Consider the following 26,052-nt stretch of genomic DNA (forward strand, 5'->3'; position numbering starts at 1 on the left):
ATGATTCTTACCGCCCAACGCCGGTTTACTCCACCACCAGCCACATAAACTGCTGTGACATAATCTGTCAGCCAGTCTTCCGGCTTGGTCGTACCATCGTACGTTCTTGTGTCTCGGGGCAACTGGAAATTGCGCACCGGTGGTTCTTCTCTCATGATCCGAGGGCCAAAACACCTTGGACCAGGAGGTCCTTCACATTCAACTATTGCAGATAGTCGTACTCTGTCCAGCCTGTGCCTCGCATCCCGGTCTGGCAGACATCTTTCCCCTAGGCGTTCTCCCAAAGGGTTCCGGCGGACTCTTGTTCGTTCTGCCTCGGAATCTGATTCATCATATTCTTCCAGTTCCGCGGCCCTTGCCTGCCGGTACCCTGGTGGTGGCATCTCTTCATCCACGCACGCCACTCTTGCGGCTTGATAATTTTGCCCGGTTTCATATCTACCGGCATGATTGTTTCCGGCATAGCCTCCCTTGGCATAGCCCCGATCTGCCCCTTGGCTTTTTCTACCGGCATCGTATTGCCCGGCTTTTCGCTTTCCGGCAAGAAGCTGGGTCATACACGGTCATCCGCCGTGCATTCTTTTCTTTTCTTTTGTCCGGATGTGGGGACGATGCACTGCCCCTGAGATTTGCTTCCGGCATTCTTTGTTGAACGCGCGGATTTTGAGGCCACTGCCTCATTCAGCTTAGCGAGTTGCTCAGCATTTTGCTGCTCAATCACTTTCAACAGCTCTTGTACACGTTCTTGCTGCTTTGCCAACTCGTCACCGGAGAGAGATTCACATAATGCTACTGCAGCTTTAGCGGTTTTTATAGTTTTATCCGGACTACTGTACTTAGGCTTTTCTATGATGCTCACAGATACAGATGCACTCTTGCCGGCAAGAACTTCTTTACGCAAATCCTGATCTAGATTGCGAGCTTTAAGCCGATTTTCCGGCATCCTAGCAGCATCAGCACTAGCTGAAGCAAAGCCATGGGCAGCATTGTACTCACGTAGGGTCAGGTTCAGCTCGCGCTGCGCCCGGATGATGTCGGCACCGCCGGTAAGCAGGGCCTTGCGCGTGGCCTCCAGCTCCTCCTGAGCCTTTGCCGGGTCGATGTTCTGCGCGATGGGCGTGGCCAGCGTGTTCATCGCCGCTTGAAGAGGTGTTGCCGGTGGTGCTGACGATGCTCCCGCGACGCCGGCGTCGCGCTCCAGCGGTGGTTTTGCCGGGCGAGTCGATGCCGCACGTTCAGCTCCTTCTTCCACAGCTCCCTTGCCGGTGTTGACCGCTCCGGCCATCATGACCTCCACGCTCCCGGCGGCGCGGCCAGCACACAGCCATCTTGGCGGATCCGGCGCCACCAGCACCGGCGAGAGGCGCTGGCGCACAGGGACGGTGCCGAGGTAGACGCGGATGCTGCCGAACTCGATGGTGCGGCCGTTCGCGGGAACTTGCCGCCGTTGGCGAAGCAGCCAGCATTATCGTTGATGAAGTCCATGTTGTAGATGCGTTCCACGAGCGCGGACACCGTGCGCTCGCCGTTGATGTCGAGGATGCCCGCCCGAATATGAACTCCGGCAAGCGCCACTTCATGCCCCACGGTGGGCGCCAAGCGTCGTCGTGGTGAACGAGCGAGATGCCATGGGATGGCTTATCTTGGGGCCGAATGGACGCTAGAGGATTCGGGGAGGGTTTGTGACTAGATGGACGAACTTCCGGATGCTTTCCTCAAAGAACTTGGCCAAGGCCAGAGGTGGAAGAAGAAAGACACAAGGACGAACTCGCTCTAGATCACCATGTTCATTGATCTCAAGACAGGTTACAGGTTGTTCTCTCTTCAGTGGATCGCGCATGTAAAAGAAGCTGCCCCCTCTCCTTATATAGGGGAGAGGGTGGCTTATAGAACAAGAAACCCTAATGGGATCTTTGACTAGACAAACTACTTTACAAAGATACTTTATAAAGCTACTTTAATCACAGATGACGCCGGGGTCTTCTTTAAACATGAAGGATGACGCCCTCCGGCTTCTTTGACCGTCATCCTCCTCCTTGTCTTCTAGTCTTCGTTTAAAGCCACTTTGCTTAGCTCACCTTTGTCCTTTAGCTCCTGACGGAATCTTTGACCAGTCGGCCAGGCATGTTCTCCCTTCCGGTGCTCCGGTATCTTTCCTTCCTGGTTCCGGTATACCCCTCCTGGGGATACCGGCCTAGCTTCACTTAGCCAAACTCTATTCTCTTATACCGGCATGAATATTAAACCGGTATCTTGAAGGGTGAGACCATCCGGTATAGCATTCCTTTGGCATACCGGGGGTCATCCCCCCAACATAGACTATTATTAATAAATGTTAGTGGAGATGACATTGCTAATTGCTTGGCTAGAGAAATCTTGCATCAAGAGATACGTTGACATTAATTGCGGTAAGTGGGATTTTGCTTAGACCAACTCTAACACACACCGGAAAACAATTAATTTTTGGTCCGTCTGATTGTTATCTTTTGTTCCATGAATCTTGGTGTTTCTCCACTCATTTTTCTGGGCTTGCTGTTTTGAGTCAACGTTTTTTTCCAGCCATGCCTTTTTTTTTTTGAATTTCTGCATGTCCTGGTTGCTTGCCCTTTTGCTCCGCCTCGGGAGAGTGGGGGGGGGGGATGTTGGTGCCGCCCGACGACAAAGGGAGTGGTGTTGCCCCGCGATTGCGCGCTATCCTATTCGAAGGGAGAGTTGTGTCCGCAGCTGGGTCAGACAGCTCTGCGGAGCGTTGTGGACCGGGAGGTTGCCCGATGTGCAGCGGACAGAGTTGTTGTTCATGAACGTCGAAAACAAGCCCGCCACTTGAGGTATGGCTTCTATATCCCCTCGATTTCCTGCTTCTGTGCTCTTCGATATTGTCAGTCCTGTTGTAGATCCCCTGTGTTCATTGTTGATTATGTTGGGTGGGGGGGGGGGGGGGGGGGTTAGATATGTGTAGTCTGTTGGTGGTGATATGTGCTTCGAGGTAGAGGATGTGCGCGCGCGCGTGGGCATCGCCGCCGACATTATTTCTTCATGTCTCCTTCTCTACCACCAGCAACGCAAATGGCCAAATCATTTGAATTTGCACGAGAATAAGCTTTTATAAATACATATTTATGAAGAAAGGAGGCTACCTTGACAAGTTGAGAATGTACCACCACAAGAAATTTAATAAAATAAAACATATTTATGAAGAAACCGAGGTTCCTTCAGAATCTATCACCATAGAAAGTTTAATTTGGCCACACGGGAGTAACATGCCAAGCTCTCCTCATACAACATGGGAACGAAGGGCATACTACTAGTATCCATTATTTTTGTCACCTCCCCTGGCTGATCTTTAGAGCATGTCAAACTATTCCCTGACGAAGATGAAGGCATGTCTACTGCGTTATTGTGGGGTTTACTTCCGACAACCGGCACCTGATCAAGTGAATACAAATCTTGAATTGTTTGCTCCACTGGATCATATAAACCAATTTTCTTCCCTGTGTTGAGCAGGATCCTCCCACCATCAGGGTCAACAGCTAATGGCACCACAACATTTGTCTTGTCGGAGTAGTCAGGATATTCTTTCAAGTGAATTGTGTATGCTCTGCCCCATTGGCCGTGCTCTAGCTTCCATACATCCAGACTGTCTGCTACCGGGTCTGCTAGAACAACACATAACGCTCCGGCGAGCTCGACCACAAATGCACGACAACGGTTTCTGCTATGCCATGTGCGAAACCATGAAGGGCAAGGGATAACATCGAACATTTTTGTAATGATGTCGAAAGAGATAACTGCCCATTCGTGGCTCTCACCCAGCCTTGGTTCACTCATCCAGTACAGCATCCCATCAAGATAGGCAGGCGGCATATCATTCACAGGCAGAGGAGGTACGTAGTTCGAACGAGCCATATTTCTGGAGCCGCACCACTGTAATACGCAATCCAAGGAATACATACGAGACTCGAAGTCCTTGAGGCCATAGAAGATATCCACCACAACATGGTCACGAATCAAAGGGTCAAAAGTCAAGCCAACGTTCTTGTTGCCGACAGTGAAAGCATGCTCTTCTGCACTTGGCATTCTCCAGGCTAGGTCTAGTTCCCACCCCCCATTAGCGAAGGACCTGTGGAAACCTGTACATGGGTTGCAGAGATAGTTCGCTGTCTCGGTGCTTACCAGGTTCAGTCCATGGCAAGGCTTAGAGCAAACCACCTTTCTATCAAGCAATGTACCGTGGCTAGGAGACCCTCCGAGGCATATATATATTCAATGGAGCAAAACTGAAACCCGATCGTCCAGTGCCCTTGCCCACAAGCATGACCTTTGGCCTTTTAATTTTATCCTGCATGTTCTTATGTTCAAAATATGAGTCGATAAAGTTTTGTTTCTCAATCAATCTGAGCCACTGCTTGCAGACCAATTTGGAGCGCATTGCTGATTTAGCTGGGAGGCGGAGTAGGATATCTCTGGTCGCCTTAGCCCGGGCGGACGACGAGGCAATCTCTTCATCTGTTTTATGTACGGGAGCAAGGGTCTCTTGGACGACACTGAACCTTGAGCTAGGGCGCTGATAGTGAGGAGACGAGTGTGTCTCCACGACCGAAAGGATGGTCTCTAGAGCTTCAGATTTAGGGTCATAGGTGTGAACCTGTTTCTCAAACTTGTTGTCAACCTTGTGGTTGCAAGTAACAATGATAATTTTCCTCCCTGATGATGACCCGCAATTGCCAATAACTCTGGCAGGTTGTGGCTTGATTAGATGTCTTTCCAACGGTCCGGATAAACTGATTCGATGATTCAGCGACCAGTGCCCCGAGCTATAGTCGCGCAGTTGCCAGATCTCCAAAGTGTCTTTGTTTCGAAGGTCACTGGCTAGACAGAGCTGGCCATCCATCTCCACTAGGTGCTCCGCTGTTGACCAAGGGTTGGAGGCCGGGCATGCTCCTGGCACCCAGAAGGGAGGTGACGGGATGCACGCGAAGGTTTCGTCCGTGATGGAGAAGGATATGACAGCAACTCCCGGTTTCGTAGGATCCAGCAACCAGTGCAGGGAACCGTTGGCGAACACGGGCGGTAACTTGTTCATTGATGCGTTGATGACAGCGGCGCATACCAACGGGCGCAAGTCGGCGGGAACTCCTCCGGCGACCGGCCTCCAGCAATCGCCGTAGCGACTTCCGGCCGTGTACACCTCGCACCTGATTTCGTCCTTGTGATGGCACAACCCATTGATGAGCCTCACGACCTTGTACTCCTTTGTGCGGGCATCGAACCCCAGCCCGGTGGTGGACCTGGATGCATCGTTAGTTGAAAGGGGCAGCCGCGTGGCTGCCCGCGTGGCCGCGTTGCAGATGTAGTAAGCCGTGGTGACGGCGTCGTACAGAAGGATGAGGCCATGGCACGATGCGGGCGTCACTACTTCCAAGCAGTTGCCACGGGCACCGTCAATGGTGAAGAGCAGGTTCCCCCGATCTCTGGGGCGGCATGATGACGAGAAGGGGCACGAGTACACCGCGGTGGAGTCGAATCCGGCGGTGGGTGAGATGTAAATCAGCTTCGGTGGTGCTCGGCTTGCGGCCGTGTGGAGGCTGTGGAACTCGTCGGAGGAGAGGAGCTCGGCCTGGAAGCGGAAGACGGATTTGACGGGGAGCCACTGGAGCACCTCTACGATCATCTCATACGGAAGCGACGCCCCGTAACCGATCTTCGTCATCGTCTTGTTGACCTCCGTAGACATATCCTCCCCCATCCTGTTGCTGCCACGCATCTTCAACGGCCAATTGAGGTCAATCAGTCAATGGAACGAAGCGACCTATGTTCTCATAGTTCCTTCAACTTCGGCGTTCCCCAGCGAGGTTTGTGTGTACGGCGGCGCAGGCAAATACTCGTGTTTTCAAGGGACGCGGCTTGCCTGCGCCCGGCGTGTGCGACCATCCGTGCGCCCGACGTACTTGCATCCATCTAACGGTTCCGCGCTTGTTCTGTCCGTTCGTGCTTTTCGTCTGAAAACAGATCAAAAGTTATACAGTGAATCTCACCCCGTAATACACGTAGCCCAATTGATACGAGTACCGCAATAAATCTTGTGCTCGTGCGGCCCGGCGACGCGGCTACGCCGGCCCGCTTTGGACATCAGCGCCGTCACCGCCATCGGAAGGACTAGAACGCAATCAAGATGAGCAGGTTGCGCTGACTGCAGACGATCTCATATCGGCCTGCTGTTTCACCGGCGGCGGCATCGCTCCCATGAACAATGACACCAAGGAAGAGGGCTGCATATGATTAAGGAGCTTCAACGCCGACGAGCTGAATCCTGAAACGTCAAGAGCTCTGCAATCGAGAAGCGTTGGCAATGGCCGGTTGCCGTGCCTGTTACAAACGTGTGGATTTTCTATCAAACTTGAGGGGTGACACAAGATCAAACAATATTATGTCAAACTGAATGGCCGTAGCAAATTCACTGTGGTGGCCGGCTGCTCGGCGACGATGAAGAAGGTACCGGGGACAGCAATTTAGTTGCACGATCCTGAAATTGATAGAGGGAAATAGATCATAGGAGACAGAGCAATTCATCACGACGAGTAATTGAAAAACTGGGGACTGCTTGCAGAAATTTGGTGCGATGATCGGACGTCTCAGCCTGCATATTCTCAATCCAGGAGAAATTCGTCGGGCGTTCCGAGAGAGTTTGCCGCCAACGGCGAGCTGTTTGCAGTCGCGCCGGCGGTGACAGCACGGCCGTGCTCACCACGTCCTGGACTCTGAGACGGCAAAAACCGTTGAGCAGGAAGGTACCGCGGCGAGCCGGCGACTCCAAGCCAGTATAAGTTTTGTATTTAACTGTATTTCTATTTTTCCTCGGAACGGAAACACTCACGCAGAAGTACGAACCGAGAGGACAATCGTGGAACCGTTAGATAGATGCCAAGTACGTCGGGCGCACGGATGGTCGCACACGCCGGGCGCAGGCAAGCCGCGTCCGTTTTCAAGTCGGGGTGCACGGGGACTCGTTGGATTTATATCTATTTCGAACTGGGATAGGAATCGGATGCACTTTACACTAGGAAACCGGCAAACCGCCAAGGACGGAATTTGCGATTGGATTCCCACATGGGACACAGGTCCAACGCGCTAGCAGGTATATTTAACTAGTACCTACTAATGAGTTTTGAGTTTTTCTACAAGTACTCTCTCCTTACCATAAAATATAATGCATGTTTTTTTTCAAAAGTTACAAACTTCATCAGTTTTTACCAAGTTTATCGAGAGAATTATGTATGCACAATACAAAAGTTATATCTTACAAAAATATGCATGACAATGTATCTAATTACTGATATTGATTTGATATTCTAGATACTAATAAAAAAATCCACATTCTTGGTCAAACTTTATATGGTTTGACATTTTTGAAAAAACTATATACACTATATTTTGGAGGAGGGGGTATTTGATAAAACGGCGGTGATGTCCATGATCAATGCCATATATCTCTCACCTGCAAGCATATATTTTAAACTTATCTTTTGTACTACAACTTCGCTTCTGGGTGAATTTCGACAAACATGGACCTTGATGCAAAATTGACCAAGTACTTGATTCACATTACTGTCCACACATAGATTTCATAGTGTTGATTAGAATTTTAGTATACCAGGCGAACAATGTGATGTTGCTAGATAGATGTTTTTCGAAAAAGTTGAATTACCATCACTTCAGTGATCGTCTAAGAATTTAAAGTCAGTGGGAACATCATTTTGTTACTCCCTCCGTTTTTAATTATTACTTCGCATTTTGGGTTTATCAAAGTAAAACATTGTAAAATTTGACTATTTTTTTTCAAAATTAACATCTACACTATAAAATCTATGGTATTGGAATTATCATAAAGTATAATTTAATATTATATGCTTTTTTTATAGATGTTGAGATTTGTTCCTATAATCAAACATTACAAAGTTTGACCTTGACTAAACCGAAAAGGCAAAGTAAATAAAAACAGAAGGCATATACTAATAGTGGGATTCAGGTAATAAATAAACCGATATTAGTTAGTTAGCCTATAAACTTATCCTAGAGACATTAAAGACTTCCCATCAAACAACTCAAACAATAATTTAACACTGTAGCAACCGGAAACAAATGGACTGCAATTTCTTAGAGAGTCTCCTAACCTTGTTTCTCTAGGTTGGTCAAACCGAAACTAAATAGTATGGTACTTTGCTCTGTAGAAAGATATGGTTATTTGGCTAGTATAATCATGTTTTCTATGTGTTTCATGTGTGCATATGATATATGCAATGATCAAGCACACCACTCCATGTTATAGTGCGAAGTCATTGGTATAATACTTGTGGAACACCGTTTCACAAATATTAAACTCAACATAGTGGCACACCAGAAATATCACGGGTCCAAAGATTCTCTTTTATTCATATCCACATCCATAAGAATATAGAAGATTTGATATCATCCTCGGTCCAATGAGAATTCCCAGCAAATAAGAAATTTAAATCAATTGTCTTGAAGCAAAATGGCACAGCTAAGTCTGGCGCCATTTGAGCTCAGCAACCTGAGAACCCTTGCACCCAATGAGTCTGGGTTATGCAAGAGTCTAACACTCGTGAGAACCAATGCGGTTTCATTTTAATTTCTTTGCTTTCCCACCAAAAACTCCTGATTAGCAAATTAATGTGAAGGAAAATACCATACGGCAACTTAAAATAACCAATAGAGTATGTAGCGATAACATCGCTACCGATTTGATCAAGATCTATGTACCGCCAGCCGACGTGATTCGTTTCTTCCAACCTTGTACCCTCTTCTAAATTTGGTCCTTCAAATATTTGGAAGAACATTTTTCTTAACAATAAATAGCATATATATTTGTAGTGGCAAATAGTATGTAGGAGAGATACATGAGTTATCTCAAGTGATTATAAAATAAAATTTAAAAGAAGTGCAAATCTTCCGAAACTTCAAATTCTTCTTCTATAACGTAACATTGTACATTTTCGAAGACACTTGAAGGAAAATAATTATAGATACCAAATTATATCCATGTAGCAATGAAGGTAATTCAATTAATTTTAATCTGAGTCACAATGCCAAGGCTACATGCACATGCGTAGCCATTGGGGCGAAGCTCCCGTTAGGGCAAGGTATGACAGCTTCCCTACCTTGATTTTTGGTGAATACATTGAGATGCACTTGTTTCTTTTGAATAATTTCAGTGGTTATACGTCGAAAATGGATTCTCTGTGAGAAAGTTATGCTTGTTTTAGTGAACACTGCGCAAAATAACTTCAAACCAAAAACAAAAAATACATTAAAAAACAAGACTCATTTCAATGTGAATAAGATTGATTTTCTTACAGAGATTTATCATACCTCTTATTATATAAAAGATAACCTTGAGCTATTCATTATTAATACACAAGAGACTTAAGAGATTTCTTCAATTTTGAATGGCAACGTCATGTTTCACCAACAACATTATCACCCCATTGAGTTGGCGTTGCTTTAACCACCGTTAAAAAAAAATCGACTGATTCATCGATTAGCCGACCGATTAATCGCTACTCAGTGGGTCACCGATTAGCCGATTAACTGATTATTAGCCTATTTGCTCATTAATCGCTATTCATCGGTCGACCGAGTTGAAACCGATAAGTTATTTCCTAAACATTGTTTTTAACAGTGGCGAAGATAACAATTAAAAGCGATTTTCTCGCTGACAAGTATCATCAAGACCGAGTTGCGAAGCGACCGAGAGATATTCAAAAGTGTCGATCCATAAAATTATAGAAGATTTTTTTAGAAATGTAATGCTTTGCTATTGAGCTAGCATTATTGATATGTTCGTAGGTTACACTTATAATCAAATATGTTTCTACTTTTATTGTATACGTGATTGTGTTTTAATCATATATATCATAAATATTTGCAGACTATTTTTTATTTACATCATTTTTTTTAGAGTTTGTTCTATCGTCCTTCACCACTGAGTGTACTGACACCGGTATGCCAGGAAAAACCCAAATATCCTAGTCGACGTCGCTAGGGAGTCGAGAACAGGGGCGGATCTGCTTGTGTTGACCCTGATGCACATGCATCAGGGTAAGAATTTTTTTTACTACTACTTATGAGCTAAATTAGAGGTAGTGCATCAGGTTAGGCATTGAAATGTGCATCAGGGAGGCAGAAATATAAGTAAAACAAGGCTTCAAGCTTAGCTGTGCATCAGGGACATGTTCTCTCCAGCTCCGCCCCTGGTCGAGAACATAGCAGGACAAATATTGCAAGAACAATCTCTTCGTGCAAACCATGAAATGTTCCAAAATCGATCTGACGAAGAAGGATCCGAATACAAATTTTAATCTTCTAACACCACCATTGACGTAGTGAAAGAGATACCGTCGTTAAGCGAAGGGGCCGAAAATCACTTATTATAGATGATGTCATCTCCACTAAGCTGGGGCAAAAAATAAAAGGGCTACCAAAACTCCATCGTGGAAACTCTACTTTCGTCTAAAAACTCCATCGCGTTCCCCACCCTTCCCAACGCGGACTCGACCTATGGAGGAGGCGAGGATGAGGAGACGCTAGCTTTCTTCACCGGGCTTGAAAGAACTGTTTTAGATGCACCAATAAACATACCCACATACTTCAACCTATTAGCTGCAACTTTCGAGGCTAAGTTTTTTGCTTGAAGTGCAGTTGAAAAGGGGAAGAGCAGGAGCAACGGCTGATCGACCGAAATTCTTTTTTATCTTTTGTGGGTAGAGCAAATTTTTTTTACGTGAGGAAATTCTCGATGAACCAAGAAACACAAACGGGCAGTGGCTGCACTTTCTTCCTGGGCTTGCAGACGCTCCCTTTTTCTGGGTTTCTACTCGGGGCCGAAATATTTCATACCCATAACCTACCTCTACCAGTCTATCAAATCGCATAGGCCCATACGGCCCATATGGCCCAGTCTGGTCTACAAGCCTAGGACTGCGAGTAAATAAATGGAAGCGAGCGAGCGAACACTCTTCCTCGATCCCCACCACTTCACACCCGCCGAGAAAACGAACGCCCTCCGAGCCGGCAGCCGAGAGCAGCAACCCCAGCTCGGCCGCTGCCGCCTCCCGCCGGCGGACGGCCGCGTCGCCGGGCATGGCCGGGCAGCCGCCGCAGAACCCGGAGGACGACTTCCTCGACCAGTTCTTCTCCCTCACCAACTCCCTCTCCGCCGCCGGCCGCCCCTCCGGCGACCAGCCCTTCTCCCTCGACCTCAGCCTCGACGCCGCGGCGGACGCCTCCGGGGGCAGGGGGGGCATCGGAGACGATGCCGACAAGGCGGTGAGTGAGCTCCCTCTCCACTTTCCCCCTTTATATTCTTCGCCTTTTGCGCTGGCCCTCTTCCTCCTCGTTGAGCTGAACCAGAGCGCGTGTGCCGTGCTAGGCTTATCGCTCGCCTCTGCAGGACCGGGACGCCGTGCAGCTCCCCGGCCTCTTCCCGCCGGTCTTCGGCGGTGGCTTGCAACCGCCGCACCTTCGCCCCACCCATCCTCCCCAGGTATATATACCTTTTTTGCAAACAGGTTATGCCGTGTTTCAGTTTGAATTTGTGACAATTGTACTGTATCTTGTTTTGGATTTCAGATGTTCCACGCGCAGCAGTCGAAGCAGGGCGGATCAGCCGGTGGGCCTCAGCCTCCGGCGCCTAGGCCCAAGGTGCGAGCGCGTCGAGGCCAGGCGACCGATCCCCACAGCATAGCAGAGAGGGTAATCAAATTCATTAAACTGCATACCCCGTAGCTCAGGGCATTTCGATATATTTTATTCCGTGCCCTGCATAAGCCACTACCATGCATCCATGCTGTTTTCAAGTGTTGGATTTTGGTGTGGGGTATAAAACATGGGTTAATTCGACTCAACTGGATCTGTGACCTCTAAGGCCCTAAGAGCCTTTGCTCGATATGTACCTGTTTGCCATGAACAGTGTAAATCCGTGATTGAGCAATCGGCTTCAACTTGGCGCTGGAGCGGCAGGATTTCCATATATTTTTTCACTTGCCCGGCAAGTCATCACATGCTTTCAAAACCAGTGTGTTGAGTTAGCTAGATGATGGATAGACATTTGGCCGATGCATTTGGCATTTTCTCTAAGGCTCACAAAGTCACAATTGCCATGTGGTTGTACTACATGGGATGTCCCCTATCTTTGATGATTCTTTTGTCATGTAATCCTGTTAGGCACTGAATGTTCTCTAATTTCATACAGCTACAGAATACTACTGCTTTATGGCAGGCTACATTCTTTGGACTTGTTTATCATGTTTCTAGCAGTTGTAGAACTGTGTTTGGCTGTTGTCTCCAAGTTTTATATTTATATAAATGTTTTCTTACTATTTACATTCCTGCTAGCTAGGTGCTTGTTTATTCAGCAGTATTTTGAACCATGTTGTTTCGATGCAGCTAAGAAGAGAGAGAATAGCGGAAAGGATGAGGGCCCTACAGGAATTGGTCCCCAATACGAACAAGGTAATCATGTTAGTATACTTGAAGATGTTATTATATAGGTAAAGACTTCTACGGTTCACATGCCTGCCATTGACACTTGACAGAATTTCAGCAAGTTGTCTCAGGTCATGATGTGCTGGTAACATTAGATTATTATATGCGCTTCTTTTCTTGGCCAATAACTTTTCGTCTTAGAAAATATTATAATCCATCACGCTGAGACCAGTATGGCACCCTTCTGAGATAATCATGTGTGTAGCTGATAATTATATATAAATAAAAGAAGAAGAATGATTGTGTAACAGCCACATGCGGAGTTTTAGTTGTTACTATGTAACATCAAAGTATATAATTTTAAGAACTGCAACTGCAAATTATGACGACTAAAACATTTCTGATTCTTTCTTTTTAACTACATGCAGACAGATAGGGCAGCAATGCTAGATGAGATCCTAGATTATGTGAAGTTCCTTAGGCTTCAAGTGAAGGTAAGGTCCATGTGCTATTATATATGAAGTTATGAACCATCAACCATCATTGTGTTTTCAATTGTTTGATACAACCTTGATGTTGTGATGTTAGGTTTTAAGCATGAGCAGATTGGGTGGTGCTGGTGCTGTCGCGCAGCTGGTTGCTGACATTCCACTTTCAGTTAAGGTAAAAAAATACCACAAACTGACTATTGGCCAATATACATTGAGCACTTTTGCCTTCTTCAGATTTTTTTACTGCAATTCAGTTAAGTTAGGCTTGATAGTTATCTCAAGTTTCTCCTGAGTTTTTTTCTCTTCTGCATCAATATTCAGAAACAAGGCATCACCATATTAGCACCAAAACTCTTGTCTGTTAAAAACATAGAGCTGGCTGCTTTTGTGTGTGTTTCTGTATGTCACTTACCAATTTTCTTGTTGTGTATGTCCTTGAAATGTTTTTCATTGTTTTCTTCCCCTTGCTCTTTTCCTTTCTGTCGTTCTGTCTTTCCTATATCACTGATTGGCATCAAATGGAGTATCCAAAGTGCATTTGTATCTTAGTTTTTTTGTACTGAGCATTGCTATCCAAATACAATATAAGTATTAGTTTTTCCCTGCGATAACCATCCCACTTTCCTAACTAAAAAAAATCGTTATCAACATCTATTTTATTGAATTTCCTCGCTTTCTTCTAGGCAAATTCAGTACCTTATTTCCATTTCTTCAATTTTCATTCATTTCACAATCTATTTGTCGTTGCGAGTGAAACTCGTTTGTCCATTAGCTTCATAGTTATACGTACTGTGCATCATTCTACTAATTCTTGAACAATCGTACCTTGAGTTGAAGAATAAATTTGGAAGTCCTTTTCCATCTCGACATACATACATTGTCATATCTTTTGGTTGTTGAAATGTATCTTGCTTTAATTTCGTTAGGGGGAAGCAAGTGATAGTGGAACCAAACAGCAGATTTGGGAAAAGTGGTCAACGGATGGCACAGAAAAGCAGGTAGCAAAGCTAATGGACGAGGACATTGGTGCCGCAATGCAATTTCTCCAATCCAAGGCACTCTGCATGATGCCAATCTCTCTTGCCATGGCAATCTACGACACACAACATTCACAAGATGGCCAACCAGTGAAGCCTGAACCGAATGCTACGTCCTAGTATAGTAACAGCAACTGTAACACGCATCTCTCCAGCTGCTAGTAGCCACCAACCTATCAAAGTGTAAGATAAAACAGCTCGTTTTGGTTCACTAACAAGGAGGCAAGAAAAGACCTATAAGATCCTCTCCACTCAAAGTTGTACCGATGGTATATGATGTCACCTACCCCTTTCCATCTTTTGTTCAAAGGTGCTTTAATCTCAAGGATATGGTAAGCAATAACCTGATCATGCTCCTACATCTTCCAATACCCCTATGAGTGTGAGTGATGGAGAGAGCTACAAAAGAGTCTTGCATGCTCTCATATTGTTTCTTCCTTTTCGGGTCTGTAGTGCACTAGCCATACACTTTGTGGTGGGGGCTGCTTTTTCGGTAGTGGGTGTTTGGACTAATCAAAAAGAGATTGATTGATGTATGCGTGTGTCTGCAACCTGCACAAACGGTTGACGAAATTTGAACACGAGATGGAATGGGAGGTGGTGTTGATGGTGATGTTCCTTCTCATCTTCATTTCTCCATAGTGGAGACGGAGGCTTTGGTCAATTGAGGCTGAGCGTGCGTGAATCCGCTTGCTAGTGGGTCTGCTATCTATGTGCACTACTTTTCTTTATTACTCTTGATAAGAACTGCCATATAAAGTTTTCTCTTCTATTGTTGATTAGCCCATAAAAAGTATTGTTTCTATAATTATCTACCTCCCCAGATTTGTTTTGCCAACTTATGTGTGGGGAACAGCTGTTTTGTTGTGCTGTTCACTGCCGTAATCGCAAGGTTTCCTGAGTTTGTGGACTATTGAGAATCTACAGCCTGGACAACGGAATGATATTGTGTGATTTGTTTGTTTGCATCATTACATGTGACTGTAAATATTTCACTGTGTAGATATGCGCTTGCATGTTGCTACAACTTTCATGTGGTTTTGCAGAGACTATACACGACTTTAGTAGTACCTGGCCAAGTTTCTTTCTCTTTGTTGGACAAAAGCCAAATTCGCCTTTTTCATGTTGGTTAGAAAAGATCTTTACGGACCATGGTTGTCTGCTTTCCATTGAAGGAAATTTACCCAGGATCTTGTTTTTAAAAAGTTCTCTTGTTCGGCACAATTGCTTAGCTGGAAACTATTCTACTTGAAAGGGACTGCTGCGCTTCTATTTCTACCAGGCTGAGATACCGGTTTTCAGTCCAAATTTTTACTTTCGTATTGCTTCTGTAGGAGTGCTATGCATTTGGCCACCATTTGTTTGCAGATTATTTGTTATATTGGGGTGTATTGCAGAAAACAGTTTCCCAGGTTAGTGGTCTTTGGTGATCTATTTATTCTGATTACAATTGACCAAGTAATAGTACACCTTCTAATCCTCTATCAACATTTATCTGTTATCTGTGCAGCAGTCCTTTGTCCTGACTCCTTAATCTATAAGGTGCTCATATCCTGCACTTGGACACTTGGCTCGACAGAGAATTGCTTTTCTTCTAGTACATCATACTGAAGAAAGAATGAAACTTCTGTCAGAGTTGTGTAGATACAGCGCTGACTATGCGGGGTTTCCGGTAGTTTCATGTTTGACGTGCTACATGTGTTTTTCTCTCCATACAATATGTTATATCATTCTGAAGAACTGATGCTAATAATCCAACTAATTACTGCCAGACAAAATGAAGTTTTAATTGTTCATGCTAAATGGTCGTGCTTGTTTTTTACTACTTTCATGGGGTTTTGTAGTGAGTACTATACTCGGGGACTTTACTAGTACCTGGCCAAGTGTCTTTCGGCCTTTATTTGACAAAAAGTAGAATTTTCCTTTTTCATGTTGGTTAGCAAAGATCTTTCAGACCCTGGTTGTCGGGTCTCCGTTGAAGGAAATTTACCCAGGATATTGTTTTTGAAAACTTAGCTTGTTCGGCACAATAGTTTAGCTGGAACTATTCTACTAGAAAGGGACCGCTGCATTTCTTTTTCTACCAGGCTGAAATATTGGTTTTCACTTTTCAATCAAGATTGTTACTTCCATGCCTCTGTAGAGGTGTTGTGTATTTTGCCGCCATTTGTGTAAGATTATTCATGTTTGAGCTGTGTTGCAGAGGACCGTTTCTCAGCTTTGTGCTTAATTGACATGGTCAGATTATCTCTGTGATGATGTACTGTAGTCCTTTGTCCTAACTCCTAACTACAGAACCTAGTGCTCATAACGTGCACCAATGACACTTGGCTCCACAGAGAACTGATTTCGCATCCTGACAAATCTTGTCTCAAATTTTTTTCCGCTCATGATTTGCTCTGCTCAACTGGTAATGAAATTCCTGCCAGGAAAAAATGAAAGCTGTAACTGTTCATGCCTGATTGTTTCTCTGTTGTCTGCCAACAGCGATAAAAGTCCGATAATGGTAGACACCATCCCATTTAATCAGCGATGGACACGTGTCACTGGACAGCAACATTCCGATCAAGTCATCAGGTCGTCTAAATACGAGAGGATCATAACAGTGTTAGAGATAACTATACGTCGTCGGACATACTCTGCCAAAACTGCGGCTGGATCTTGGTTCGCGTGACATTGTTATCCGGAATATTCCACGGGCGGCTTATATTCTTACATGGCATACCGTTTTACCGAAACGAGGCACGAGCTTTGATTATTCCACTGATTAAGAAAATATTGCATTGTTAATCAACGGGAATCCGCGAAGACCGGATGACCTCTCAGCAAAGCCGTCATGACTGCTATGGGAAGAACAAGCCCGAAACCCTCCAACAAAAATGAAGAAGCCGACCCTTCAGGAGAGCAACACCACCACAACACGTAGCAGCATCAAAGGCAACCATGTCACCCATACGACACGAGGTTTACGCCATTGACAAAGCCAAGTTTATGGGATTGTCATCTCGACATCTAGCCGCTCCCGGGGACAAGAATGCCACCCAAGCGGTGCAAACAATGGATCTGCCCATCGATGCCTACCATGGGTTCTAAGGTCATCACCTCAGCTCGCAAAAAAAGCAACTGCTTGCCCTGACATCCACCGATCCAATGATGAGACAAGCACATCATGCCACCTGTCGTACTGAGCCTCCAAGACGACACCTCCAAGAAGTTCGCGACATAGGAATTAGAGATATGGATTTCTACTGCAATGCCTAGACCCACCTTACGGAGCTCCACGACATGTGCCTCCAATGAGGGAAATGACGCCATCGCTGCTGGCACCGACACATGCGGTGCCACAACTTTGATTCCTAGTCACAAAAAAAAGTCTTACGAAGTACATATTTTCCGCGATAAGAAACAATGGCTTACAAAATTTAAGCTGTTTTAAGGGCAAAATCTTAGTTGTTCGAAATGTGGATGTCCATTTAATGCCTCCACATTCAAATTTGGTTGCCAACCATGCGTCAAAACAAAAAGGTACAACCATCCTATATTTACTAGTTGAATGCCCGTGCGTTGCTACGGAATAAAAATGATAGCCACCAATCAAACAATCGCTCTAATTTGAAATTTTGTGCGAACACATGGCATGTGGTTTCCATTCATATAGTAACAAATATCGGTTCATATAGTAACATGAAAATTTTCTCCCCGTTCCTCCACTTATATTTTTCCTCATTTTCCCTTGCCTTTCTTCCCCTCCAATTGTCAACGCTTCCAAAGTCGGCTCGGCACCTTTTAAAAAAAATTATCAAATGTATGAAATGACCATTCCGTATCACAAGAGATGATGTCATAATTTACAAATGAAAATTTTCTCACCTATAACGATAGATGATGTCATAAAATATCCATACGGAAATACATTTTTCACTGAGTGCAACGGCAATATTTGTCTCTTCTATTATTTGAAAACAAAGGTAACTTCTCTTGTCGTCATATAAAAAGTGAGGATAAAGAATATGATGATTGACACAAGGATCATGGCCGCATTATAATTATCATTGACACACCGAATCATGGCAGATGTATATGTATGATAAAGCTACATGACACAATTTTCTAATTAAATTCAAAGTAAAAAATATATATTGTGAGCACAACAAATATAAGAACAAATCACGTCGTCGTGCATAAGGACAAAAGATAGGTCCATACAATTGTACTATACATGATTTGTCAGTGTAAGCTTCATGACCCTTGCCGGGAACACCGTGATGCCTTGTATTGCATCCTACAATTGATAGCACAAATGGCTTTTGCTAATCGAGTGATCTATAAGGATAACTTAGGCGAGTAAATAGGAACATGTTTTCAGCATCAATTACCATTTTATTTTCTGACAGTCAATTGGTGATAGCAGCATGTAACCTCAAAATATTTTGGCGGATTGCACTTCTCATGCCACTCTAGAGTGAAGAAAAAACAGGAACATAGGTCTTTGCTTAATCATCTGTTCATCAAACCAGGCTTCGATGCCTGTTGAGTTGTACCAAAATCTGGACAAAGGAAGCCACAGAACAATCTTAAGCGAAAATAAGAGGAACTCAACGAAATAACCGTTTCTGAGAAGGAAATGGCCGCCAAACTTTGCAATGTTTGAATAAAAAATAATAATCATAAGTGGCATAGTGGATGGCAAGCTGATGAAGAATATTTTTCTCTATGTTACCTGATTTTTTACATCCCAAATTTTGACAGAAGCTTCATATGTGCTTGTTCCAAGGATAAAACCATCATGAGTTCAGGACGGAAAGCTATTATGTTATATCAATATTGTCAAGAAGACTCACCAACATGAGAAGCAACACGTGAAAACTGTAAATATTTACATATGCATGCTTATGGAAATTAATGCAAAGTACAGACCTGCATGAGGCAAGACCCTTCTAAAATATCATAGAAGTACCATGTGTTATCTCTGGATGCAGGTACCAAGTAACCTGGAGCCCCATGGACCCTTACAACTTCAACCTGGTGTATTCTCAAAGGAAAATCAGAGCTTAGATAATACAATACCAGCTTCACATCGTGATTTTTAAAGTAAAAGAAAGGATTACAGAAGATGCAAATAATCTACGTGAAATGATCACAAGAACATCTTTGATAGCATCTCTTCATGTATGAAACAGAAATAAGTGAATAATAATGTTGCACCTTCGCTACTTCCATGGTTAACTTGTTTTTATATGTATCGCATACTGATGTAATATTAAAGCCGTGTGCATCACTTTGATGCAGTGGCTGGGGTTAACTTCCCATTTCGAAAAAAAAACAATACTCATGTAATATCTGGAGAGGCTATCAGAGCTCATTCACAAATAGATGAAACTGATAGTGTTGTTATGCAACATCAAGTTATATTGCAGAGTGACTGTTGTGGACGTGACTACGTGAGTTGATTGGTTAATAGATAACTCTAGTTATAATGCTATATAGATTTACAAATGGGTCTAATTATTTCTTCCAATCTTCAGACACCAGCTATATTTTTCTCGATAAAGGAAATATATTAATATCGAGAGATACCAATTACACCCAGCCTCTGCAACAACGTAATACCCTAATGGTAGTACGGATGCACACAGCAAAAAAAAAAAAGAATACTAAAAAACGCATTCATATATTTCACATCCCTGAAGTCCAGCTCTCCTCTCTACCTAGGCTGGCAGCTCTAATAGTTGCACAAACCAAACGCAGTCATTCATCAGAAGAAAATGTCCATGCAAGTTTACCTCTACAGCATGATCTTTCAACGTGTGCCTGCAAGTACAGCTTCCATCCTCATTTTCTTTCACTACAGAACATACAAACAACGAGTCAAGCTTATATCGATGACTATGGCCATATACAATTAAATGATCAATACATTTTCCTCCAATTGGTATCAACTTTTTTCAGTGGTAACAATTCAGAATGGAGTTAATATATCATAGTAATAATTTAATTACTATCATGTGCTGCAGGTCTTTCAATCTGAGTGTATCTTATCTGCCTTTCCATTTATTAGAAGCTGACCTCGACAAACAAATTTCCAGTTGGTAATCTGCGCATTGGAATTTGAGAGAGAGGAGAGGTGTAGTTGTATAGAAATTCTCATTTAGCATTGCAGTTTGTGCACCAGTGGCACTGCTATCACAGATCAGAGAGTCACCTTGACCAGCACCGCACAGACCATGTGCAGCCCGAGTTCGTGAATATGAAGAATCAATCACCTCAAACATGAACAACAGTTGGGCATCGGTGCAATACCTTTTGCAAACCTTGTCCTCTATGGAGACATCCAGATCTCGCACCTCCTTCCCCTACAACAATAGCAAGAGAAACGCCGATCATTCTCACAGGTGAACGGAATCAAGAACGAGGACTTGGAAGGAGCAGTTAGGTCGTTCTTTGGGACGATCCAGCGTTTCTTGGGGAGTTTCGTGGTGGGGCAATCATGGAAGGGGCGACACCGTGGTACTATAGGCAAGACGGCCAAGCCGGCCCTGACCTGAAAGGCGGGGCGACGGGCTTCACCGGAGAGAGTGGGCATCATGGGCTGGCGGCGACCTTCACTGCAAGGGGCGACAGTAAATTGTGGACCATGTGGTGGCGGCGCCTTTGTCAAAGGAGGATGCGTGGGCGTTGGGTGCCGGAACCCTCGCTGATGCACAATAGAGGAAGAAGGAAATCAGCTCCGGGCAATGGAAAAGAAACACTCTAATTAGCAAGTAAGATTTGATTGATTATTTGTTTACATAGCCTACCTTTTTTTCGGGGGATCTTTACATAGCCTACCTTTTTTTTTTGAAACATTTACATAGCCTACCTTATTAGAACTAACGAGGGAACTATTTTGGCAAGTACATACGAATTTTATTTGCTAGCGCTAGCGAGGGAAGGGGTGGGATGCTCGGCTGAAAATTATCTGAAAGAACATCCGACCGTACAAGTTGGTTAGTTGTGTTGCTGAGGGTGATTGGATGGATGAGATGGTTTAAATGACGACCACTAAATTGCGTTGAGTGTCAAACGACCAACTCTCATTTAATAGTAAAGACTCGCACAAGTTCCGACTCACTGACAGCCCGGCCAGTCACTTGCAACACTAAAACGTAGGCAGGCCGGGCTATTTCTCCAGCTCCGAAACCAAACCCACCCACCCGGCCCAAACCCAACCGAAGAACCCCACAGCCATTCGCCACCACACACGTATCCCCCGCCTCCTCCTAGGGTTCCGGCGATGGCGCACGGCGGCCAGCCCCGCCGCGCCCCCGCCGCGCGCCGCCCCAAGCCGTCGGCGTCGTCCTCCGCGCCCTCCAACGACCGCAAGCGGAAGCGCGCGTCCGCCGCCAAGACCGTCACGCTCAAGAACCAGATCCGCTCCACCGAGCGCCTTCTCCGCAAGGTACTGAGGCCCTCCTCCGCTGCCTATCCTTTGAAGTGCTGATGCTAGTTCCTGGTCGAAACAGTGGTTGCTTGGGCTTCGTTGATTAAATAATTGCTCAGCTAGAATTAGCATCGCTTGGCTTCTAGAGTTCTAGTGTAAGGATTATAGTCGTCGGTGATTCGATTGGTGCCTTGTTTGCTTCCGACCGGACCGGCTGTATTTATCTTAAGGATTGCAAGTAAGCTAGTGCTGTAGTTAGATTGATGCTCGTTTTGGAGCACTAGGGTCACTGGTTGCAACGGTACTCTCCAATGTTGCTCGGAAAGCGTATATCTGAGCTAGATATATCTGACAAAACGTCAGAAAAGTCATGTTTGTTTTCCATTAGGGATTACAGTCTGGGTCGCTGATGATAGGTTACCCCAGCTTAGCAGGTGATGTTGCATGTTGATAGCCGTACTTATCTGAGAAACAAGTTAAGGTCATAAGTGATGGTGGAAACACATCTACTCAAGGAATCATTACTTTCGCGTGCACCGTGTTTGATGTTTCCCTATATGTTTCAATTTGAATAATCCCGATTAAAGGATCCATGCTGAAAGCTTTTCGAGAGATGAGTTCTGGCATTTGTCGGTTACTTTGGGCTTCTTCCATATTTAATTGGTGCCGTTTTGCACAACGCATTGCAGCAGTTTGAGCCTTCCATATTTTATCAAGTGTTAAGCCTTAGCCCTACTTTTATTTGTGTCCTGTGTTGCATTCTGTTTCCGTAGGACCTTCCTAATGACATGAGGGTGGCCCAAGAGAAGAAATTGGAAGAACTAAAGAAGCAGCAAGAACTTCAGAATCAACTGGCTGTTCAGCGAACAGTACAGTTGAGAGATAGAAAGATAAAGTTCTTCGGTATGCTGTCATTAGCCCTTATTCCTATTCATTTCTAGCCCCCCTGGCTGCCTCTATGTACTTATCTATTTCGTGGTGTGTTAATTCTAACTTCTCAGAGAGGCGAAAGATTGAGAGGATGATAAGGCGCCTTGACAAACAGCAACGTACAAATGCTGATGATGCCAGCAACAAGCTGCCAGCGTTGCGCGAAGATCTCGAATATGTTAGAGTAAGTTCACTGCAGTTCTTTTGCTTTTTGAACCATTCTTTTGGCATGAGATTTGCTATATGTTTAGGACTCACTCATTCATGGCTGGTACTTGCTTTAGAATGAACATGCTTTAATTTCCAGCTAAAGGTATCTATCATTACTTGTGCAGTTTTTCCCAAAGAATGAGAAATATTTCCCTCTGTTCACCGGGGGGAATACCCCAGATGTTGTAGAAAAGAGGAATGCATGGCGTAAGCAGATCAAGGAGAATCTTATGGCTGCTGCAGCAAATGGAAAGGACTTAGAAGGTGCATGTTTGCATTACTGATTTTCTATATCATGTTTGAATCCTTCATGCACTTTAGCTCTACATTGAAATTATTCCACCTTGTTTGCTTTATGTATACTCATTAAAGTACTTAATTTTATTTTGCATAAACCTAACAGAGACAGCAAGTGATGATGATGCCTTGGATGTGAGTGATGATGACTTCTTCATGTCTGGAAGTTCAAGCGATGAAGAGGCAGATGATGAGCTGACCGACAAAAGTGCAAAGTATGATTCACGACTCTTGGACATTGTATTTGGCTGCTTGCTTCTAAGTTCGCAGTAATATGTCATACAACAAGATTGTCACACAGAGAGCATTTCACGGGGTCAACGAGTGATCAATTACTGTTTGTAGCTGTCTAGCTTAGATATTTGCGTACAACTAGTTACTGAACACTAGCGTCAGGACTATCTGTAGATAATCATACCACGTAAGTGAATCCATGAGGTAGTCCGTTGCAATTGCAAAATATCATATCCAGGTCTGCAAATTAACACCCTCTGTTTGTCATAGAAACAACTGTGCCGTTGGTTCAGTTAGTTTTGAAAGTCATGGGAGAAGGTTAGGTGCTGAAAAAAAAAAGAGTGTATAAGCATTTCAGGAGTTGTTTGGCAGTTTAAATCATGTAGAAACATTTCATTTTTGTGGTAGGACAATATCATATTTCCTAATAAATTTAATCCCCGTTGCTTGTAATAGTTTTCTACTGTATAAACTGTTATGTTCAGTGGATATTTCACTGCATGTTGCGTCGTAAGGGAAGGTATACTGCTAATGCTACTAATTTTCTGCAGAGAACCTGGTGGCTCAGGCAGGGCAGCGTCTGGTATGTCAAGCGATGAAAAGAACCAGGTTGTTCTCTGCCTTGTGTCTCCAGTTCTTCCGTTAAGCTGTCATAGTTTTGCTTCCATATTTAACCCCACTCTTCTGATTGCAGCGGCAGATAGATGCTCGAGTTCTTATGCCACCACCTCGCCCATTACCACCAAATAGAGCTAGATCTGTGGATAAACGTGCGATGTCCAGCTCTAGCAATGCTTCGGCCAGCACAAGTGGCAACTCGTTCAAAAACAGGAGAGCATCAAATGCGTCGGCAGATCACAACAGCACTCTTAGTTCAAATTCTGATGCTCACAAGCCGCGTCGGAAAAGGAGACCTAAGAAAAAGAAGCAGGTATAACTTTGCACACATGCTTTAATCTTCATGCATTTTTTTATGGTATGCTATATGCATGAATATAGGTTAGGTTATATTCTAATAAATATGGAATATTACTTAAATAGGAAGGAGAGTTATTATCTAGAAAGAAAAGAAGATTCGAGATAGCCATTTGAAGCTAGTGATTTTCTTGTCAGACTCAGATATTGCATGCTTATTCTGTCATAAGTGAATATCCATAAGAACATTGATAGAAATATAAAATGTAAGGAACATGAAGGGAAATCTTTCCACATGATGTGTGTGTGTGTTCATATAACTGTAAGTTGGTTATGCTTGACTGTTTTTTACACAAGTTGGCGACGCTGTATCATTGGGAATAATATCTTAGTTGGTTTGGTTTGTACCATTTGTCTGCCCGAGCAGAACATTACCCATGCATCGTCAGTTTGTATCTTGATCTTATCATTAAACAAAGCCTCATCATGTTGCTTGTCCATCCCAACAGGCATGAATATTCCGAAGCTCGAGGGATGCATCAACCACGAAGATCTCATCTCACCAAAGTGTACCTCGGAGGCATGTTAATTTGAAAAAGAAACAAAAACCGCAGCATGTGTGACCGAGCAAGCCGATGATTTTGTACGCTTGCTCTCGATGTAAAATGACCCTCTTTTTGTTGCTCCGCATCCGATTGTCGTACAGAAACACTAGCAGTTGTAAACTGATAGCATGCTTGTTTTTACCCGTGGAGTGGAGTAAATCTTTTTTCACATGATCCCATCAACAACCCATGGATCTGGGGAGCCACAACTGGGCGGCCGCCAGCGGCTCCAGCCTCCTTGGACCCAGCATTTGGGCACACACACTGATTCCTGTCTGAAGCCACATCATGCTTTCACCATTCCCTTGCCATAAGCTGCTAGGCTGTGTGTGTGTGGACCTGCTGCGCCTTGTCTGCCTGCCCACTGCTGGGATCTCATGAGCTGTGACCGCGTGATACCGATGCCCTGTTGTCTCCCTACTGTCTGGTTCGCATCTGTATGTATCGCCATGATAATTCATGTGGGTCTAGTGCACGTTGTCTGCATCCTAGCCATCATCTGCAAGAAGAACATTCAACCTTGCCTCTTACAATTTCACATGCTCATGTCTAGTTTTATTTACCAGTCATAATGTACAATGTTATCTCATCGGTGGTTGCGTTTCCTTGTCCTATGCGTGCATTGCATTTTTAGCAGGGTTTCTCGCTCAGCCATGGCCTGGAGAGTTGAACTGGGAGGTCCCGGTTATGACGATCTGCAGTGACTCCTCTGCATTTGTACCGCTGAACGGGTTGTGACGCGCAGTGCAGTGACTCCTCTACATTCGTACCTCTGAACTGAGCAGGCGCCCCGGGATTTGGTCCGTGCTTGTGTTTGAAAAAGGAAATTCGAAATGCTGGGTGCTTGTTTGTGCGATTTTATTTTTTGGCAAAAAAAGTCGGTAGCGCTGAATCAGAGGCTCCCAAGGGGCCTTCTGAATCGGTGGTACATAGTGGATGATTCTTACTTTTACATACCGTACATGAGTGAATGATTGACTGGAACAGTGTTTGTGTTTTGAGTTCGTTCAGATCGATCTGGCTTTATGTGTGTGCTCTTCTTCGAAGACATCGATCTACCCATGAAAAGGAAGGGAAAACTATAGCATGGGAGAAGACAGAAACAAGAGGAGCAAGACCACAGGAAGAACGAATGAAGCATGGCTTCTTGATAAGACCCATTCTTTCTTGTTTCATAGTTGAGATAATACTACTCCCTCTCGAATTTTTGCTTCGAGAACTAAAACATAAACAAAGAGAAGAAAAAACTGTAGCATGGAGAAGAGCAAAACTAGAGGAATAAGACCACAGGAAGAACGAATGAAACAAAGCTTGTTGATAAGACGCATTCTTCTTTGTTTAACCGTTGAGATAACACTAGTTTATGACTTGTACCCTCGCTTTTTTAAACATAAACTTGTACCCTCACTAGG

The 26,052-nt window shown here is 44.3% G+C and overlaps 2 protein-coding genes and 1 pseudogene across 3 annotated transcripts; 2 read left to right on the plus strand and 1 right to left on the minus strand.

Moving 5' to 3' along the window:
* Window positions 1–3,222: 3,222 nt before the first annotated feature.
* Window positions 3,223–11,159, minus strand: LOC124697693 (annotated as a pseudogene).
* LOC124700833 (transcription factor UNE12-like) lies at window positions 11,052–14,354 on the plus strand. Its single transcript, XM_047232901.1, has 7 exons — window positions 11,052–11,343; window positions 11,468–11,560; window positions 11,647–11,769; window positions 12,463–12,528; window positions 12,930–12,995; window positions 13,090–13,164; window positions 13,919–14,354. The coding sequence occupies exons 1-7, from the start codon at window positions 11,158–11,160 to the stop codon at window positions 14,147–14,149; spliced, it is 840 nt and encodes a 279-aa protein (XP_047088857.1). The 5' UTR covers window positions 11,052–11,157; the 3' UTR covers window positions 14,150–14,354.
* A 6,904-nt stretch (window positions 14,355–21,258) lies between these two features.
* Window positions 21,259–24,817, plus strand: LOC124704553 (rRNA-processing protein efg1-like). 2 transcript variants are annotated; one of them, XM_047236822.1, is made up of 8 exons: window positions 21,261–21,467; window positions 22,223–22,352; window positions 22,451–22,563; window positions 22,715–22,853; window positions 22,993–23,101; window positions 23,672–23,729; window positions 23,815–24,051; window positions 24,545–24,817. In XM_047236822.1, exons 1-8 carry the CDS (start codon window positions 21,303–21,305, stop codon window positions 24,548–24,550), a joined length of 957 nt encoding a protein of 318 aa, XP_047092778.1. In that variant the 5' UTR covers window positions 21,261–21,302; the 3' UTR covers window positions 24,551–24,817. The 2 variants fall into 2 exon arrangements, with proteins under 2 accessions (XP_047092779.1, XP_047092778.1); XM_047236823.1 differs by lacking the exon at window positions 24,545–24,817 and having other exon boundaries at window positions 21,259–21,467; window positions 23,815–24,057.
* The last annotated feature ends 1,235 nt before the right edge of the window (window positions 24,818–26,052 follow it).

The sequence above is a fragment of the Lolium rigidum genome, chromosome 3, assembly GCF_022539505.1.
Source record: "Lolium rigidum isolate FL_2022 chromosome 3, APGP_CSIRO_Lrig_0.1, whole genome shotgun sequence".
Classification (NCBI taxonomy): domain Eukaryota; kingdom Viridiplantae; phylum Streptophyta; class Magnoliopsida; order Poales; family Poaceae; genus Lolium; species Lolium rigidum.